Source organism: Plectropomus leopardus, chromosome 22, assembly GCF_008729295.1.
Source record: "Plectropomus leopardus isolate mb chromosome 22, YSFRI_Pleo_2.0, whole genome shotgun sequence".
In the NCBI taxonomy this organism is placed as follows: Eukaryota; Metazoa; Chordata; class Actinopteri; order Perciformes; family Serranidae; genus Plectropomus; species Plectropomus leopardus.
In genome coordinates, this window is record NC_056484.1 from 11,343,102 (window position 1) to 11,363,203 (window position 20,102).

Sequence of the window (20,102 nt, forward strand, 5' to 3'; positions counted from 1 at the left end):
CCGTGCACAAACCAACTAACCAACACTTTGCAAGGCTAAGATAGTTATCTACTGACTAACTGAATATTCTGTGCTTGTAAACATAGTTATGGATAACTTTTTGAAAGCAACTTAAAAACGTGAGTGTGAATGCACATCGTTTTCACATGTAAACAGCATTTCCAGACTTAAACTCAACTAAATTTGCTTGCCTCAGCGTGTGGACATGACCTGTGTGAAGAACATGACAGGAAAAGATACAGTATCAACTATTATAAACAGCTATACGTTATGTATTTAGTTCACACATCTTCAGTGACAGCCTAATACAGTATTTTTTTTTAATTTATGCAGATCCCTGTGTAGGCAAAAAGGAAGCAAGACATGAGAGAAAGATTGAGAAAGCAAAATCAAGATGCACAAATGTAGGAGAGAGGGAGAAGAAAGGAGGAAGAAAGAAAGAGAGAGTGAGGGTGGATAGACAGCAGTCTCTGTGAACCTGCATAGACAAGCTCAGTCAGGCTGCTTTGGTGCGAGAGAGGGAGAAAAAGCAAGGATGTTTTGACAGCTCGGAGCCATCACAGCAGCAGAAGGCAGGCTGTGTGTGTGTGTGTGTGTGTGTGTGGGTGCAGGTGTGTGTGTGTGTCTGTGCACGTACTGTATGTGTGTGTGTGTGTGTGTCTGCATGCACACAAAAGACTAAAGGCAAAGACAGACAGTGACGTTTCTTCTGATTCAGAGACAAAGAGGGAAAAAAGGAAGTCTAGCACTGAGCCTGGATGAAGGACAAATAAAAAAAAAAAGATGTGAGACTGTATGTGTGTGGTGTATATAAATGTTGTCGTATACATATTGATATGTGTCAGGGCGTCCGCCATCAGGTCCCATCATGCATCATTGTGGTCACGACACAAAAACCTCCTCATTATAAGGCTGTGGATGAGTGGAATGGTTGTTTTAAAGGTATTTTTCAGATTATTTTCTCTCCCTCTCATCATTGTAAAGACAAAACAAGCGTCTCTATCAGCCTCGCCCCGCTTCACCTTCACACAGCTCCACACACTCACACTGGGAGCTGCCCTGAACAAACACAGTCTTCTGCAGCTGCCACTGAGCAGCTCAGGAGCAGTTGGAGGTTGAGGTGTCTTGCTCAAGGGCACCTTGACTTGACTATTTATATATATATATATATATATATATATATATATATATATATATATATACAAAAGAGGGCGGACTCATTCACATCACCTGCATTTTCCCAGCCACTCTGAGAATTTGCACCACTGACCCTCTGGCCACAAACCTGCTACTTCTGGCTGCCGCCCTTAGGCTACTGTTGCTGCAGGTTGTCTGTAATTGACAGCATTGACATGTTATGTGACCCAAAAGCTTTTGAGCGCTTTAGAACATCACTCGACACAAAAGCTCTTCTTGAAAATGCTGTACAATTAAATTAAACATGAAATAACTGACCCTCGGGGGGCTCTTAAAACAAGCTGCAAACACATGATATGTCTGGTCAGCAAGCAGTTGCGTGTTTACACATCCAACAGAAAGGGAGCAGCATTAATATTCATGTGGAGTTGAGTTTCTGGCAACCTGACGAATGCAAGTTTAATATTTACCATCATTTTAGCTCTGTTTTTGGTCTCCACCAGCTTCTGATGAAAAAGTGAAATATCTTCTTTTTTACCAACTAAATGCTTGTTCACCGGCACTAACCACCACTTACTTTGTCTGCTGTTGGTGCTGAGCAGGCAGTATACAGTAGGGTTTTTTTTAGAGAGTTTTCACTGAAAACAGCTTCCTGTTTTGGATGAAAACAACACAGTGGCAACAGTTAAAGTGAACCAAAACAGTGAAGCTGCTGTTTACTGTGAGCTAGCGCTGCATTTAAAGGAGCTGTCTGCGACATTCAGGAAAAGTGCAGGTCAGCTCCCTGAGGTTTAACAAAGTAAAAGTTCCTCCCATGCAAACCCTTCTTTGATGTATCGCAGACTGTCTTCTCTGGTGTTTGTTAAGTTTAAATAGCACACTTTTTCATGAATTAATTTTATCGGCAATCATTACAGATGATACAGATAATTGGCAAAATGCCAGATATCGGTCCTGATAATCGGCCAGGCCGATAGTATGTCGACTCCTACTACCAACACTGTTATTATACAAATCCGTTTAAAAATTATTAAAGTATCCCTTCAAGCCTTTTATTGCCAGGGTAATTGCTGGCAATAATTCTCTGCAGGTTTGTCACTACAATAGAAACCCTGCCACATACATGGTAGTCATGTGATCCTACGTAAAACATAGATATTGATCACAGCTGCCTCAAGTTTAGCTTTAGCTTCATCCACTGGTCTCTGTAACACCGAAAACACACACTGTTACATGTAGCAGTTGGTGGAAAATCAAGCAATTTCCTCAATTTTCCAGAGAAGCAGACAAGATTTATTTATCAGGGTTGTACAAGACACTGAGCTTCCTACTGACAGTCTGTCTCATACATTCTCATTGTTTCTGCCCGATTGCCAGACAGCCAATGCACATGAGCAAACAGGCAGTGTTTGACAAGTGTGTGTGTGTGTGTGTGTGTCATAGACGAGATGGTTGTCATCTTAAGAGGCAAAATGATAGGAGGATTGTATGTGGGTGTGTGTGTGTGTTTGTGTGTGTGTGTGTGCATGCTTGCATGTGTGTTAACAATGTACCCTCATGTCCCCTGTGTCAAAGCCTGACTAAATCAAGTCAACCATGCTGTGTGGTGTGTGTGTGTGTGTGTGTGTGTGTGTGTGTGTGTGTGTGTGCTTTTGTGTGTGTGTGTGTGTGTGTGTGTGTGTGTGTGCTTTTGTGTGTGTGTGTGTGTGTGTGTGTGTCAGAGTGTGCAGGCCAGATCAATATGAACTAATCAATGGGAGAAGACAGCTAGAAGGACCTTGGGGACGGCAGATACACACCTGGTGTACACACACACACACACACACACACACACACACACACACACACACACAGGCCCTCTTTGTATTCCATCCTCACTTTCTCTCTTTATCTTTTCTCTCTCCACCTCCCATGTCTCTTTCTCCGTGCCTCTCTCTTTTCCTCCATCCATCTGTTTTTAAGTCTCTCTCTCTCTCACACAAACACACTAAGAATCTCACTCTTTCTCTTTCACTCCATTCAAGCTACAATCAGATATATCACTGCCCACTTTTCTTGCTTTTTCTTTCATCTTTGCTTCCTCTTTCTGTATCCAAACAAAGGTTTATTTGCATTGATTTAATTGTGGACGCTGGTTGCGTGAATTCACGCTTCTCAGGTCAGGTCTGACTTTCCAGCTACGTCTCAATGTTAGGGACACGCTGCTTTCCAAGTAGCAAACAAACCCGGTACTGCAGGGTTGGGTTTTTTTGTGTGTGTGTTTTCTTTTTTTAAAATCCGATCACATCTGTTAAAGCAGCAGTGGAAAGATGAGGTCTGTGCCGCTCCATGGTGAGGAAAGTTCAGCTGCTGGCACACATCTGAGTCCAGCCTTTAGCACATGTGCTGCATTTAATGTATTCTGCATGCCCAAGATGCTTGTCGGAAATTGAAACCAATGTATTGAAGCAAAAAAGGCTGTGCTAAAAATGTATTTTGAAACCATCTGTCTGAGTTTACATGGTTTGAATTTTCCTCGCGAAATGTCCAGGACAATTCAAGTTTTGATAATGTCTGTGTACTTTATTTTACTTTACTTTATTGCAAATAAATGTTAGCAATCAGTTTATTCTTTCATAAGCCTCTTTCATAAGTGATTGCATATGAGATTTTAATTTTATTCATGGAATTTGAGTTAATTAAATATAGTATAAGTTGAACTAGAAGCTTGCATTACCTGTATTAAGCTGCAAACCACTTAAAAATTGGATGGAGGACAATTTCCTCAATTTAGGATCCCCTGAAAATGTAAAAAGGTAGAATTCTAACCACATGAATTAAGATTATTTACAGAGAAAAAAATACTGTAGTGCTATGCGTTACTCAAATCTCAGCATAATGTTTTTGGTAGTAATTGAATTTGCCAATTAGGTATTCAGTTTCTAGAAGGTTCAAAGCCTTACAGCCTTTAGTTGCTTCCATACAGACTCCCTTTTTGCAAAAACTGAAAAATCCAGCACTTAAACTGAACAGAAGCAAACTGTAAGATTTTTTTTTTCCAACATGAGTCTGTCTCCTCCTCCCTGTGCCGTAGACTTACAGATTTTCACACTTATATAAGCCGATGAAAAAAATTGGACCTTATTTTAGCACGAGTGTAAATCTGGATTTTGCCAAATCCTGAGTTGGCAGTCTGGTTATCAGCAGGCACACCACAGCTCTGGTGGACGCTCTGGGTCTGAGGCACTTTCAGTTCAAGTCACTCAACATGCAAATTGAAACTGTAATTCATTTACTGGCAGATAAGAGCGCTACTCTGTCTCAATAATGCCTTTATAGATTGAATATTAAGTAACCTTTTGATGGGGATTTTCTTATGGTTTGAATGTCCACTTCCTGGGTTAATTAGATTGAACGGAAAGTGACCTGAGTCTCGACTCAATCAAATTCAGGTGCGGACAAGTTCAGACCTTCTTTTTATTATTCATTACTATATAGCAGTTTATTCATAGATTGGGTGTAAATTATAACCTGAAACAATATACTTTAGTTCTGCAGCTAGCATATTTGGGTTTCTCATAAACGGAATATGGTGTTTACATGCTCAAACACGTAAACAGAATACGCCAAAAAACTGATTATGAATGGCTTATTCATGTCCAGTAAACTGTACTCGTCGCTGGCAAACCAGGGCTTAAAACACGGTGTCACGCTGTGCCGGTGAAAATAAAAGAGAGGTTTGGGACGTAAATAAGCTTCTCAAGTTTGGGTTTTCAGGCAAAACTATCCCGTCTAACTGTCTAGTCAGGAATCCAACTTCAGCCTCTATCTTATGTTCCTTATACCTGCTTTCTCTTTCCTCTTTACTGTTGCCCTACAAATACTCCCAACATCTGCCCCTCCCCCCAGAAAAAGAAAAGCTGTGAAAATCCACCTTGTTAACGTGGAGAAATCTCTCTGTTCCAATGCACGCCGTATCCTGTCAAACATGTAATAAAACCCCTCTCGACTGTTGCTGCAGTTCTGTCTCCCTTTCTGCCCATTCCCCCCGTTTGAGAAAAGCATGACAAATTTTTAACAGAGTGAAAGAGAAAGAAAAAGTTTCTTTTTATTGATGCTTGAATGACAAGCTGAACTGACAGGAAGCTACAGAGAGCCGGCAGAGAGGCGCAGACACCGCTGAATGTCTACGCACATGCATTATGCACATACACTTTCACTCACACCTGCACAGATGGGAAGACAAGCACACACAAGTGCACACACCTCCCACGCTACCAAAACACTGTCTCACCTGACAAATTAGAATGGGTGCGAGCCTGCCGGTTTTTGACATTGCAGGTATCTGTCACATTTCTGTCAGAGCTTCACGTGGTTTCACATCGAGACAAAGAAACCCAAAAAGAACCCACATGTCATCTCCTCCTCCCTCTTTCTCTCTCTCTCTCTCTGTCTCTCTCTCCCTGTCCGTCCTCTCCTGTCTTTCTCCGCTGGGTACTGTCGGTTGAAGCAGGAATATGGAGCAGAAGTCAACATTGCATGCTGCATAATTCTAAGTCTCCCATTGTAATTGCCGAGGCTTTTATAAAAGATTCAGCAACGACGTCCATGGTTTGATTGTGAATGAAGCGGGGTCTTATGGTTTCAAATTAAAGATTTAGTGTGTTGTTTTCTCATCCAATCTGCTGGATCCAACATTGATCGAGAAAAACTGCACAGAATGGTTAACGCTCGATGTATAAAATGTGTTGTTTCGAGTAACATGGATCACATAATAACCCAAATATTGAAGAAAAAGACGAAGGATTTCTGCTATAGCTGATCCAGAACTCAATCTCTGGCACTAATATAGCTGTGATGCTTGCATGCAACATAGAGGATGGATTAATATCTGCATTTGTTGCCTAATGAGCAAAGGGCCTACAGCAGTAAATGACCTGATAAAATAATAAGCAGTTGAACACCCAGAGGAGCTGATGAGTGAAGGGTTCTCGAGTCTAGAGGCTGGAAAATGCACCAAAATAGAGCTGGAAGAATTATATTCTGATAAGTGATTAATCATTTCAGTCGTTCGCTATGTAAAAATGTAAAACATTCACTGATTCCAGCTTGTTAAATGTAAGAATTTACAGCCTTTTTCTGTTTCATTTAATTGGTGACTTAAATACCTTTGGATTTTGACTGTTGATGCCACAAATACAAACAATTGTAGACATTTTTTGGGTCATTGGTATTACTCGACAGACGGCAATGTCTGACGGTTAGTCCACCAATTTGGCCCAGACTGAAATATCTCAATAATTTTTTTAATAAATAACATCTATCAGATAGATTGCCATGAACTTTCAGTGCAAACATTTATGACCAATAAGGATGAGGCAGATTGGTGATCCGTAGACTTTTGTAGCGCCACCATGTGACTGACATTTTTAGCTTTAGGTAAAATATCTCAACAGCTGCTGTATGGATTGTCATAACATTTGCGTCACACATTCATGTCACCCTCAGAATGAATTTGAATAAACTTATGTCGGAAAAAATGTATGGTAGTCAGTGACGAAAGACTAATCATTTTTTGATCCCATTTCAGTTGTGCCATGAATCAGGCATATGATTTTGACGGTTTGTCAAAATAAAAGTTCAAATCAAATGTTAAAATGATTGTTGAAGAAGGAAAATCATGTTGCACTGCAGTTAAAACCACAGCACCATCTGTGGCAGGGATTGTTCATGTGGAGACAGCTAATTGCAATCCACCTACTTCTTCCTCTTCAGAGAGAAATCGTCAATAATTAATCACTTAGGGGTTGAATGATATCATTGTTCCTTCTTTGCTACGAAGTTTGACTTTCTGAAATGGAAAGAATTATTTCTGACCTTCGCCTAAATTCTTACCTTTGTAGAAAAGCAGCTCATTACTTTCTGAGGAATGTGCAGCAGAGGTGTGTGCGTGCCTGGTGTCCAACTGAAAATAATTAGCCGGTCTGTTGGGCAGCGCAGACTGAGAGAGGCAGAGGCAGGATTTTTTGCATAAACTTTTAAAATGTGTGTGTGAGCGAACTGTGTGCCAACCATTGTTGAATTTTAGGCAGATTTCTGTATTTTGGAGGAGTTTGGTATGTGTGTCTGTGTGTGTGTGTCTGGTGTGTGTGTGTGTGTGTGTGTCCAGACGGTATTTTAACATGGCTAGCCGACTTTTAGCAGCCCACAGTTAAACAGTGACTCACAGATTCCTCTCTCTCTCTCACTCACTCTTTCTCACCATCCTCGTCTGTTCCTCCCTCGATTCTTTTTCCTTTCTCTTCCTTCTTTTTACCACTTTGCCTGGTTTTCTCTCTTTCTTTCTCTGCCTAACCGCCCCCTCTCTTTCTGTCTCTCCAGGTTGGGTTCAGACCATAGCAGACTTCAGGACGGAGGTGCTTTTTCCTCTGCTCCTCCCCCCCTCTTCTCTCCAACTGTGCCAGACATAAACTCAGTAAGTTTCAATATATTCAGACTATTTTCCTACTCCAAATGGCTTCTAAATAATATGTAACCCCTAGCTTGGTCACAGTGGTGTTTTTATATGGTTTCATATCCCAAAGGACTCATAGGCCCAAACCCAATACACCCATTGCCCCTACCACATAGCCCTTAACCCTCCGTTTTGCTCGTTTACATGTAGTGGTAGGGTTTCTCAGTTCTTGTTGGGATAAAGGGGTAGGGCGAAACACCAGAAGCACACTCCATTGCGAATATTATGAGAAATGAGTATTTTTGTTGCTATTAAATATTTTTAAAATATGATAACCATTGTATTATAGTCTGTAGTTTAATGTTGTTTTAATGTATTTTGGTCCTTTTCTTTAAAACAAGCATAACAAAAGTAGTTTAGGCTACGCTAGTACTATGCTGATGTCTTGGTGACTAAGTAGCTCGCTGATTTGTCCATCACAGTCCTGCTATTTGACATATATTTCCATGCCACATTTCCCCCCTTTGATGGCATATGACATCAGAAGTTTACTAAATTAAAGTAGAGAAGTTGTTGCATTTGGTAAGCTATCACTCCTCTCCTGTCAGTGCAGACCAAGCCCCCAGACCAGCGCAGGGCTTTGAAGCAAATTTTACATAGTTGCCGAAATTGAAATTGCACTGTTTGGGTCCATCATTTCATGAGACGCCATGGGGCCCAACAGACTTTTTCCCATAGACTTACATGGTGAAAGAGATGTCTGCAAATCGATTTTATGCATTTTTTAGCATCAAAACCTTCATTAATTACTTTTCTCACTATCTGGATCTGATCCCTTCGGTCTGATAACATTTCGTAAGTTTAGAAGAGCTTCACAATTAAATCCTTTTATCCCCATTCAAATGAGTGGCCACGCTTCACAGCTGTAAGTTTCTTGTGCATTTGCTCTATGGGTCCCATAATGCGGTAGATGCGGGTAATGTCATACCGTAAAAATAAAGCTTTTTTGGCTTCATGCGCCACTGAGCAACTTTTATAGGAATGAATGGGGCCCCACCCTGAATACTTTATTCAGGTCTCATAACGCATCCATGATGCATACTGGCAGGAGCACAAGTTGCTAATGATAGCCTACAGAGCCACTAGTGTTAATGAAGCAGTATTTTTTTTTTTTTTGATGACTTGTTTGACAGTGTGAAATTTAAGTTGTGAAGGAATCACGAGCATCCTGAGAACCACAAAAGGCTGCCTGTGGCCCAAACAAGAGAAATCAGCACTGCAGCTACAGACGCCATTCAAATGTCAAAATGTTGTGCTCATAAACGTCATTTATGCCTCTCAAAAACTACTTCTACTACAACTTCTGCTACTACTATTTCTACTACTAGTAGTAGTAGGACAAGTAATTCCACCCCTACTACTGCTATTACTACTACTACTAATACTATTAGTAGTAGTACTTATACTGTATTGTCTTTTAACGACCACTACTTCTGCATACTTTCAGCTACATAAACCATTCAAATGTCAAAATGTTATGCTCTTTGTGGACATTTGCGGTGTTCATTTTTTTCTACATTTCATGTGTCAAAGGACAAAAAGTTTCTTTATTTTTAAACCTTTCCAGTTAACATCAAATTCTTCCTTTGACACTCTTCCACTTCAACTCGTAGATTCTTCATTTTAAAGCAGTTCGCCTTTCATTTCTGTCAGTTTTTCAGATATTTTTGGCAATTTGTAATATATTTCTGCATTTTCAGCCATGGTTTTAAAATGTTTTCAGCTTTAAGCATCCACATGCATGTTCTGCAGGAAATGCATTTTCTAATTTATACAGAAACTTTGTAAAATGTGGTCCCTGAACCATGTCTGTAACTGTCCAGCTTTGATTGGTTAAGAAAAGCAAAAAAGTAATGATAACAGGGATTTTAGTTCCCCTCCTATACTTAATCAGGAAACACTCACATGTATGAACAATTGCACAGGGAAGGTTGTTTCAACATTGGAGACGCCCTAATCAAAAGCAACGCCAAATGTTCTTGACTGGAGCTGATAAAAGTTTCCTGACACACACACACACACACACTCACACACAGCCCCCGAGGGCCCCTGGGACTTCAAAGAGCCGTCTACTGTACCTCAGCGACACCTCAACACCAGGTGCCGCAGAGAGGAGGAAGGAGGGGTAGAAATGGAAATGGTGAGAGGGGGAGAAAGAGGAGAGAGACAGGGACGGAGCGCCAGAACATAAAAGGAGGGAGAAAGAAATAAAGTTGGAGGTGGAAGGAAGCAGTTAAGAGTTAGAGAAAGAGGGACGATTAGAGGTGGAAGAAGGCAGGTGGAGATGAAGAGACATGAAGGAAAAGCTTCAAATAAGTTGAGAGGGAGAGGAGACAGGGACAAAAGCCCACCAAGAGACAGGCAGAGAGCTAAAACAGGGCAGAAAGACAGACAGACAACACCGCAGACACAGAGTTGCAGCCAAAGACAGAGCGATGTGGGGGAGGGCAGTAACACTCTGCTGCTAATACCCCTGCTGCTTTGTTGTGAAGAACCCCAGTTCCCCTTTTAATGGTGAACGATTCCTTTAATGATAGCAGTAAAACACACTCTCTTTCTCACAAACACACCCAAACACACACACACACACACACATACACACACACACACACACACTGTTGTTCCTCTCAGCCTGGCAGGAAATGTGGTTCAGAGCACAACGCGACGAGTCACAGTTCAACTTTTACAACTTACGGGGCCCAACGCACACTCACTCACATTTCTAGCATGAAACAGTTTTTGTTACACGTTAGTGACCTACATGGGGCAGAAATGTGGGCTTTTGTCTAATTTGGGTGCGTGTAAGCTTTTGAATTAGCTTGTTTAGAAGCTGTCAATCATGCAGACAGGCAGGATGTGTGGGTTTGAAGAGAGAATCGCACTGAGAGGAGCAAGATGTATTCTCAACATAAAGCCATTTGGTGAGCGCTTTGATCCCAGCTGCCTTACACTGCAGCGAGTGCACACATTTTTTTGCATGGTTGCCACAGTGAAACCTTTGAGTTACACAAGAAAAAATGAACCCCTGAACCTGGCAGTGTTACTGCCTTCATCAGCCTGTTGGGGAATTCATCCACACAGATTTCAGTCCCATCTTCAAGTTGATGATTTGGTTACATGAGTCATGTGGACGATTCATGTCAGAGCTCTTTGCTAAAATTGTCAGCCTGTGTTAAGTATGTGGACTTCTGCACATATGGTCATTTCAACAGACAGGCAACACACGATAGCAACTTGAAAGGCCTAATATGTCTTAAAGGAATAGTTTTAATGGTGCAGTTTCTGGTAATGACCATTGTTAATAACAACCTACTTGCTGTTGGCTATATTGTGTGTATTTTCCTGTAAATATCACAATATAAAACGTGTGTTTTCTATTTTAAAAAGTACATGCGTAGGAAGATAGCAAGTACCCACCCATCTTTTAAGAGCTTACATACTGAGTATAATTTTGAGTGCACCACTGATAGGTACAGCGGTTTGTTTCGAGCTGTTGTCATAAATTGCTGGTATTTCTGTATGAAAAGTAATGTACCCAAATTTGTACAATCCCAAGTATTTTGAAAGGCTGCATTCATGTGACCAATGCGCTAGTGGGAGTAAACAACAAAGCAGTCCCCCGCAGTCTTGTAAGGAGGCAGGTACGGTGATGTACGGAGCAGAAGAACGCTGACCCTCCACTGGAGACGTGTTCGTTATTATGTGAACTTTGAGTAACATTATTCGTGCCAGGGCACTAATTCGTATGATCACAAACATCATGTAGTATGTTATATGTTTGTATTTTCACAAGATATTATACGAACTGTTCTATGAGGATACGTTGTTTGTTTTGATGATGTTACAGTAGTGCAGTAGATGCTTTCTTACTGTTAGGAGACAGTGTTAGGCCTACATGTTCACAGCTGGAAATATTTTTACCAAACATATGGCCGCAGAGATTTAAATATGTTGGACTTCAACATATTTTCCTGGTCACTAATTAAATAACAGAAAGCCTGAGCGCAGCAGCATTGATGATAAAGCTGCTTTCTGTGAGAGAGAGACGGAGAGAGAAGGGAAGAGAGGGTGGAAGGTGGACTATTGTGAAATGTTTCTATAAGTTATTAATAACTTATTCAGAACAGTTTTGTCACTTTATGACCCCCTTGCCCGAAACCCACGATATTTTCAAAAAACCTTACCTAAACCACCTGACCCCAGGTCAACCCATGTGACCCGCAGGTTATGGGTCAACCCGTGCATCACTAATAGTTTTACACTTTGACATATTAGCTGTTTTACTGAGAGTCAGGGGAGAAGATCAATACCATTCTTATGTATGTTCGTTTAATATGAACGTATAGCCAGCAGCTGATTATCTTAAGTTTAGTTATATAGTCTCATTAAGACGAGAGACATGGGGAAAAAGCTGGCCTGGCACAGTCCAAAGGTAAAAAAAATCTTGCTCCCAGCACCTCTAAAGCTTGCTTCTCAACATGTTATATCTTGTTTGAATTATCTGTTCAGATTGATACCACTCACCTGTAAGCTACAGTGAATATGATGCTAGAGCAAGCAGCTGGCTAACTTAGCATGAAGACTAGAAACATGGCGAAACAGCGAGCTAAGCTCTGTCCAAAAGTTCATAAAAATCTGCTTACCAACATTTCTAAAGCTCACTAATTAACAGCTTGTTTTTTTTTAATTTGTCCAAAAACTATAGTGTGAAAACTATATAGTAAGTTGTGGTTTTACAGGGGGTTCTGTGCTTGACTATTGCTTGTCCAGTCGCACTGATTTGTCCTCAGTGATGTTGCCAGACAGCCAGAGAATTAATGAGCAACTTGGCAAAAAATGTCCTGCAAAAAAAAAGAAAGAAAAAAAAAAAAAAAAACTATGGAAATTTTAAGGTCTAATTATATATTTAAAGTTGTGCTACAGAAAATAAAAAAATGTATTTATTAATTGATTTTTATAATTTTTTGTTTCTTTGCTTATTTTCAGGTTTTGTTACTGACTGTTTTTTACTTTCCCTTTTTTGGCTTAATTTCGGGTAATTTCTTAGTTACAAAAGTTACTTTTTGTATCTTTTTACAAATATGCTAATTTTGGGACCATTTCTTAAGTTGCTCATTGCCTTTTTCCCATTCTATTTAAAGAAATCTGGCCAGTTTGTGTAGGTTTTAAAGGGTTAATATTCAAGAGAGGGTTTGAAAGTGGTATTAATCTACTTATCTAGCTCTCCTCAAGAAAGCAAACAAGCCGATTGTCCCAAATTGTCTAACAGTTGCTTTAAGTGGATTGGAAACTGATATGTTGCGGTTGAATCTTAACACTGCAAATTATTCAAATGAAATATTCAAAAAACTGAACTTCATCTGCAGGATTGGTTTCACTGGGTGTAACTTCGTACAACTGTTACAAAAGGGAAGCAAAACTGTGCTAAAGAGTAAGGAGGTGTAAAATTACAAAATGTTCTGTGCTCGTGTGCTCAAAGTCTTTTTCAAACACAAATTAGCTTTTGGTGATCCGCAGTGATATTTTTCTTGCAAATGATCATTTTGTGAAACAGAAATAAGGGGCAGCACCTGTGTTCAGCTCTTAGTCCACAGCTCTTTTCATGCAATGCAAAGTGAACTTGCACTGTATACAATGGAGTGATATATCATGCTCTGTAACCACATAATGCTGTACAGCCAGCAGTGAAACTCCAGAGCTTAATTCACACTCAGCTCTCTCTATTCAAAATGCAAATTGAGACCGCAACCTATACAATAAGGGACGAGTTTGCATTCCCCTCACAGATTGTTTCATCGAGAAAGAGTTTCAGTATTTCAGAATTGGTGCTTCACAGGTGGCCTGCACCACAGTAAGCAAGGGCGACGAGGCAAGGTGACCTAACGTAAAACATGACAATCCTCCACCCTGCTGATGTGTCCTTGAGCAAAAATCCCCGGTAGCTCCAGCAGTGGGGTTCTAGAGCTGACCTCTGACCTCCCTGCAGAGGGTGGCAGACAAAAAGAGATTTTCCCTGTGGGGATTAATAAAGTATCACATTATCATTTGAATGCAGCTGATTGTATCTTTGTCAGTCTACATTTCAGCCTGCAGACCTTTCTGTAGAGACACGTGATGAGACCTTGTCACGGTTAGTCTCCTGTATGTGTTGGGAAAGGTTTGCACCGCAGACCCAAATGTCAAGTGATAAAGAAACAATTGGCTGTGTTGTACGCCTCTCACCTCACTATACATTTATCAGTATTCAAGCTCCAATTTATTACAACGTCATACCTCTTTCCTTCTAGTCTATTTCTTTTGTCGCCTTGCTGCATCATTTTATATATATACATATATATATATATATGAGCTTTCTCTGTTAAAGGAGAACTTTGATATTTTTCAACCTGGACCTCATTTTCCCATATTTTTTTGTGTGGAACGGTACCAAACAATTTTTGAAACTGGTCCAGTATTGAGCAGAGCACTGCAGCCTGCGTGGGTGAAACAGACTGCAACGTAATCACTTTGACCAATTATGCATTGTAATTTACGTCCACTAAGAGCATGTGTTTTTACCACTGACAGGCTTGGATAGGTATTAGTTTTTGATAGCATTATGTAAAGGATCTCATCAGACATGGACTTTTTTGTTAACAAGTCAGATCCCTTTTAACCGGAAACAGCCCCCAAATCGCAATTGTTAAACTTACCAGATAGCCAGCAATTTTATCGTCATAAAACACAACTCATTTTCAGTAAACAGAAACAAAGTAACCCTAATAAAAACAGTCCTGATCCATCTTTCCACTGTTACAACAATCAACAACTCTGGTTTGTTGAAATTAACCCTTAATTCACCCAGTTAGATGCGAGAATGTGTTGTCTCTTTACCCGCTTAAATCCGTGTTTATTTAAACACGGATTTAAGGGGGGTTTTCGGGGCTGTTTCTAGTTCAAAAAAGGATCTTACTCCTTACGATAATGTTGTCAGACTCTTAGAATAAAGATCTGAGCCTGTCAGTTGCAAAAACAAGCACTTTTAATGGACGTAAAGTAATGGTGCACAATTGCCCCAATTTTCAGATGTTTCTGGAATAAAGAAGCGTGAAAATGTCACAAATCTTTCACATCTCAGCATGCACCCATTGCAGTGTTATTGCACAAGACCAAAGGCCGGTGAAAGCCAACTTAAGAAACAGCAAACACTGACATTCTCTCTCTTTCTGTGTGTCCTCTTTCTTTCCGTCTCTCTCTGTCCCTGTGGTCAACAATCCCTCCGCTGGCCTTTATACCCAAATCCCCATGGACGGAGAGTCAGGAGAGAGAGAATGCTTAAATGCTTTGAATGATGGTGTGGAATGCTAAAAAGTGTGTGTGTGTGTGTGTGTGTGTGTGTGTGTGTGTGTGTGTAGAGGGGGGAGCAAGGAGCAGTGGGTGGGGAGGGGGGGTCTCCTGCCTGGTCTAGGATCTGGTATGCGTGACTGAACAAGAGGAGGAGAAAGAGAGGAAAAGAAGGAAAAAAATCCCCCACCAAAACCTGCCTTCCTAACTTCTAAAGACAGACAATGGCTACTGACTGGTCTGGCAACCCTCTGTGTGTGTGTGTGTGTGTGTGTGTGTGTGTGTGTGTGTGTGTGTGTGTGTGTGTGTGTGTGTGTGTGTGTGTGTGTGTGTGTGTGTGTGTGTGTGTGTGTGTGAGCGCAGTGTCACTTCGCACACAGGACACGTCCTGATGGAAAGCAGAAAGAGGGGAAATCTGCTCTAACCAACTTTAGATCTCATTACTCCGCAGCACATGCAGCCGCACAGACAAAGCTCTGCCACATGTGAAATAAAACACTGCAAAAATAAACTAATACCTCCCAAAATCTTCAATTTAAACCATGAAATCCACCAAATGCAACCCTAACCTACCTTTAAAACCTTTTAAGACTTACGTGTGAAACTCAACTGCCCCTACCAGTGGAGCTGCAACACCTTTTTTGTATTTTAGCTGCAAAAAAACAGACGTTGATGATTAAAAAAGTCAGCAGGGTAGAACAGCTTCCTATAATAAACGCCCTGGTGATAATTAATTACACAGGCACTGCAGCCAAATCAAGACGGCAAGCATCCATTTTGAATCTCCTCATAAATAATAAAACAACACAACAATTTTTTCAGCTCTTTTGAAAAGCTGGGCAGTGACAATATTAAGAAATGCGTGGGTGGTTATTAGGAGCAATGTATTAAAATAAAAGCTCTCATTGTTTTAAATGCACCCAATTATGGACATCATTGTAGGACAAGACCAAAGCAGTGCTGATTGTCTTGTGGGAATAAACAATGTCATATAACCATATGCAAACTCATATTTTTTAGACATTATTAATCAAAAAGAAAGAAAGAAGGAAAGCATACACCTCCACAAAAGTAGTCCACACCGCTGTCTTCGTTCATTATATAAATATCTTTAATTGTTTTAACCGTAAGAATATAAAACAATTTAATTTTGGGATTCTGCATTTTTTCTTCTTTACAAACACATAATATACAGTACATCTTTTTTTTACTTTTCAAAACACACAGCTTTTTCAGCAGGAACGCACATCCGTATATTAATTTTTCTAGCAGGTCATTGCATTACATTAAAACACGCACACACAGGCCTCCGTGTGCGCGCTTGCGTGTGCATGTGTGTGTGTTAATGTGTCTATGTGAAAGAAAGAGAGAGAGAGATGGGGTGGGAGAGAGAGAGAGAGAAAGAGACGCATTCCACTTGTAACCCGAGACGGAGAGAGAGAAAGAAAAATAATCGATTGCTCCTTATTCTAAGCATGTCTCAAAATGGATTCGGGGTATTTTTATTCGGAGAGAGATGGAGAAAAAGAGGAGGAAAAAAAAGATATCCCTACCCTCCTCTCTCACTCCCTCTCTCTCCCTCCTTCCCTCTCTCTCACACCGGTGAGAGCAACATGAATATGAATGCAACCTGTGTTGGCATTAACGTGGGAAAATAAAGCCATGAGACAAACCCTGATTCATTTGGATCATTTAAGAGATAGAAATAGAAATCACTTCAATTTGAAGTACGACGCTCTGAACATCCACTGACGTTTATTTCTAAGAGCATCCCTTAGAATAAACCCCAGAATATTCCCATAATATACTTAAAATGGTTTAATAATGGCCTTTTTATGTGTTATCTGGCATTTTGGCACTATGATATCTCTATATCTCTGTTGTGTTATTATAGGATGACTGGGTATTTCTTCAAAGGTTACACTGATGATCTTGTCTCTTTTATATTGGTCAAAGCTTGAACACAGCACATCTCTAAATGGTGTTAAAATTGGACATTATTCTTAAAAAAATAGGGAAAACAACTAAAAACAATGTGAGTTTTTTTTTGCATAAAGCGTCGTTATTGAAATCCGATTTTACAGCTCGCTTTCTCTCCCTCTTTCTCTCTCAGGCAAATTGTTGCTGTTTATGGGGGTAAATTAACAAAAGGTAGTTAGATTGTGTCCTGGTCTCCTTTCTCCAGCTCTGCTCATGGAGGGAGGGATGGGGGGAGGGGGCAGACACAGTCCCTTTAGGCACATTTTCTCCCAGTCTCTCATTCTCGCTTTCCTTCTGTTTTTCTGTTATAACAGTATACACCCTTTGAAAACAACCACATACGAGGTAGCCAAATGTTTTTTAGGCGTGATGGCTGTAGCGGAGATTAGTCGTAAATGTCTCCAGACTCACTGTAAAAAAAAAAATGTAAAAAAAAGTTCTCAAACCTCACTTGAAAAGGTGGATGTTAAAGAATTTTCTGGAAGCAGATTATTCAAATGACACTTCAAGAAATGTGTGAAATGAGCTGATTTGCATTGCAAGTTATTCCAGTTTGAGTCTATGAGATGTTAAAACTCAATATGAGATTAAAACAATTGTTATAGTCAACTTTGCAAAAAGTAATTGCTTCCTATCAGGCAGAATATTATATCAAATACTAATTGAATCCTGCAAGGCCAACAAAATAAAACATTTGAATGTAAAAATCTGGTCACATGGGAGAAGCACACCTTACACAACCACACAAGAGGGAAACAGGGAGGTTTTCTCTCTTTTTTTTTTAAATAAGACAAGAAATTTACCCGCCCATCTTTTCTCCCTCCTCCTCACGTCCCCCTCTGTCCCCATCCAAAAACGCAAAAACAAAACAAAACATTCCCAATCACCTCACTTTCTCACTCTCTGTCATCTGCCAGAGTCCAAGGTTCAACACTTTAAGGCAGGGGAGCTGTGTGATCCTCTCCAGTCCCCTCTTGGTGATCTTGGTACATCCATACAGGTCGATGCCTGCCAGCTGGGTCAGGTGGTCGGCTATGAGCTCCAGCCCTTTGTCCGTGATGCGCACACACTGTCCAATGTTCAGGGTCCTCAGCTCGTGCATCTGCCTCACCATCCGGTTTATCCCGTCGTCAGAGATGTGACACGAGCACAGGGACAGGGACTTGAGCTGGTACAGCCCCTGGGCAATGTACGCCAGGGTCTGGTCTCCGATCTTGTCGCAGAAGGACACATCAAGACCGGAGAGCCTTAGGGTGCCCATGGCGAGGTGCATGGTCCCCGTGTCGCTGATGTTGTCACAGGAGCGTAGGTTGAGGCTCCACAGGGAGGCCATGTGGGAGAGGTGGATCATGCCTGCGTCTGAGATCCCCCCGCAGAAGCTCAGATTCAGTACCCGCAGCTTGGTGAGCCCCTTGGAAATGTGTTTGAGTGACAGGTCTGTCAGTTTCTGACAGTCCTGGAGAGTCAGGTACTCCAGGTTCAGGCAGCCCTCTGCTGCACTGCGGGTCATGCCCGCCAAATGTCCAATCCCCACGTCAGAGACATGCCTGCAGGACCTCAGATTGAGGCTCTTGAGCCTGTGGAGGCCCCAAGCTATCAACAGAAGCCCAGTGTTGGTGATGTTGCTGCAGCCGCCGAGCTCCAGCACCTCCAGGTTCTTGAGATACTGAGCTATCCTGCCCAGGCTGGAGTCTGTGATCTGCTTACACAGACTCAGGTTCAAAACCCTCAGCGATGGGATCTCCTGCACAAATGCATGACCCAGCCCGTTATCTGTGAGGTTGTAGCAGCCGGATAGATTTAGGGACTCAATGTTAGGCATTCCCTGGATCACATAGCTCAAGCTGCGGCGCAGGGACAAGATCTGGACCCTCCGGATGCCCCTGGCCTGGAGGCTGGGGAACAGAGAGGGATTAGCCCGGCGGAGGTGCAGCTTGGCCTCCACCCCCCTCCACACTGACTTGTGGTAGGATGCGTCCCTCCAAGCGATACACACTTGGGCTACCCTGCCTTTGTCCCTCACGTCCAGATAGCTGAAAATCATGGCCAAAATTTCCGGGAAGAGGCACGAAATGTGCGTCTCCATTGTTTTTCAAACCCCAGGCATATAAGAATTAATACTCCACACCTCCAAGGCTGAAAAAAAGAGACCCTACTCCCCTTCTCTTGCAATTTTGCAAAAGTATCAACAGTCCCAGATATCCACAGAAGTGAAAAAAGAAATAAGAGTTGTTTGTTTCTCTCTCTTTTTCTCACGTTGAACTGTGCAAAATCGATCCAACTCTCTCCAACCCCACGTGATCCGGTCTGGTTGCGCAGTAGGATTCAAATGCATTTAAAAAAAAAAGAGAGAAAAACAAAAAAAAAGCGTTTATTCCTCCTGCCTAAACTCCTCTCTCCGCCAAAAAGAGGAGGAAAGGGGGGCGAAAGGAAGAAGGAGGAGGAGGAGAGGAGGAAAAAGCGTCAATCCTTCCCCCTCTCTCTCCCTCTCTCAGACGACGCTTCCTTGTATTATACCTACAAAAAGCCTTCCTCTCTCGGCCGAGCGGGGATCCAGACGGTCGTACATTTCAGAATAAGAAAGTAGAAAATAAAACCAACACTCTTAACGCCGCCTATTACAAAACATTTCCATGGTAGAAAAGCAGAAAAGACAGAGCTAGGTTGGCTTTGGTAGGCAGAGTGAGAGAGAGAGAGAGGGGCGTCCTGGGCTCAAAGCCTTTGTCTGCTCTTTTCAAACCGACTTGGCAGGGACCCCAGCACTCTAGCTGCACGGGAGGGGTGGCGGCAAGTCATAATATTCATCTTTAGTGTCAAAAACAGAGTAAATTACAAACGATGACACCATTAGCGTCGTAATTACACCATAATACACGGGTTGTCATATGTTAATATTTAATAAGCGACGTGGTACTGCATTATTTCCTGCTTTTATCCAAACACCCCTCTCCCCTCCGTGTCAGGCAGTTGGTTTGTCCCGCCTCAGCTGGAACGGTGCGAACAGTTTCCCTTGGAAACCAACTTCTTACAATTCAGTTCACTTTGGGCTTTAACCCTTTGAGCGGACCACACAGGAAACACAGGAAAGCCAAGCAGAGGAGCCCCTTTCACTCTGCTTACTTGGCATGAATATGTAGTATTTTTTTTATTGCGATTTTGTTGTTGTTGT

General features: G+C 41.5%; 2 protein-coding genes across 2 annotated transcripts in view; one reads left to right on the forward strand and one right to left on the reverse strand.

Annotated features, from left to right (window-relative positions):
- The window catches only part of wnt5b (wingless-type MMTV integration site family, member 5b), a 121,473-nt gene that overhangs the window by 61,861 nt on the left and 39,510 nt on the right, over positions 1-20,102 (forward strand). The window contains exon 2 of the mRNA XM_042511047.1: positions 7,498-7,591. The gene's annotated coding sequence lies outside the window, so the exon portion shown is untranslated. The remainder of the gene's footprint in view (positions 1-7,497; positions 7,592-20,102) is intronic.
- fbxl14b (F-box and leucine-rich repeat protein 14b) lies at positions 16,333-19,657 on the reverse strand. Its single transcript, XM_042511046.1, has one exon. It carries the CDS (start codon positions 19,017-19,019, stop codon positions 17,817-17,819), a length of 1,203 nt encoding a protein of 400 aa, XP_042366980.1. The 5' UTR covers positions 19,020-19,657; the 3' UTR covers positions 16,333-17,816.

Coding starts and splice junctions, on each gene's coding strand:
- fbxl14b (XM_042511046.1), bottom strand. CDS start 19,019: ATGGAGACGCACATTTCGTGCCTCTTCCCGGAAATTTTGGCCATGATT.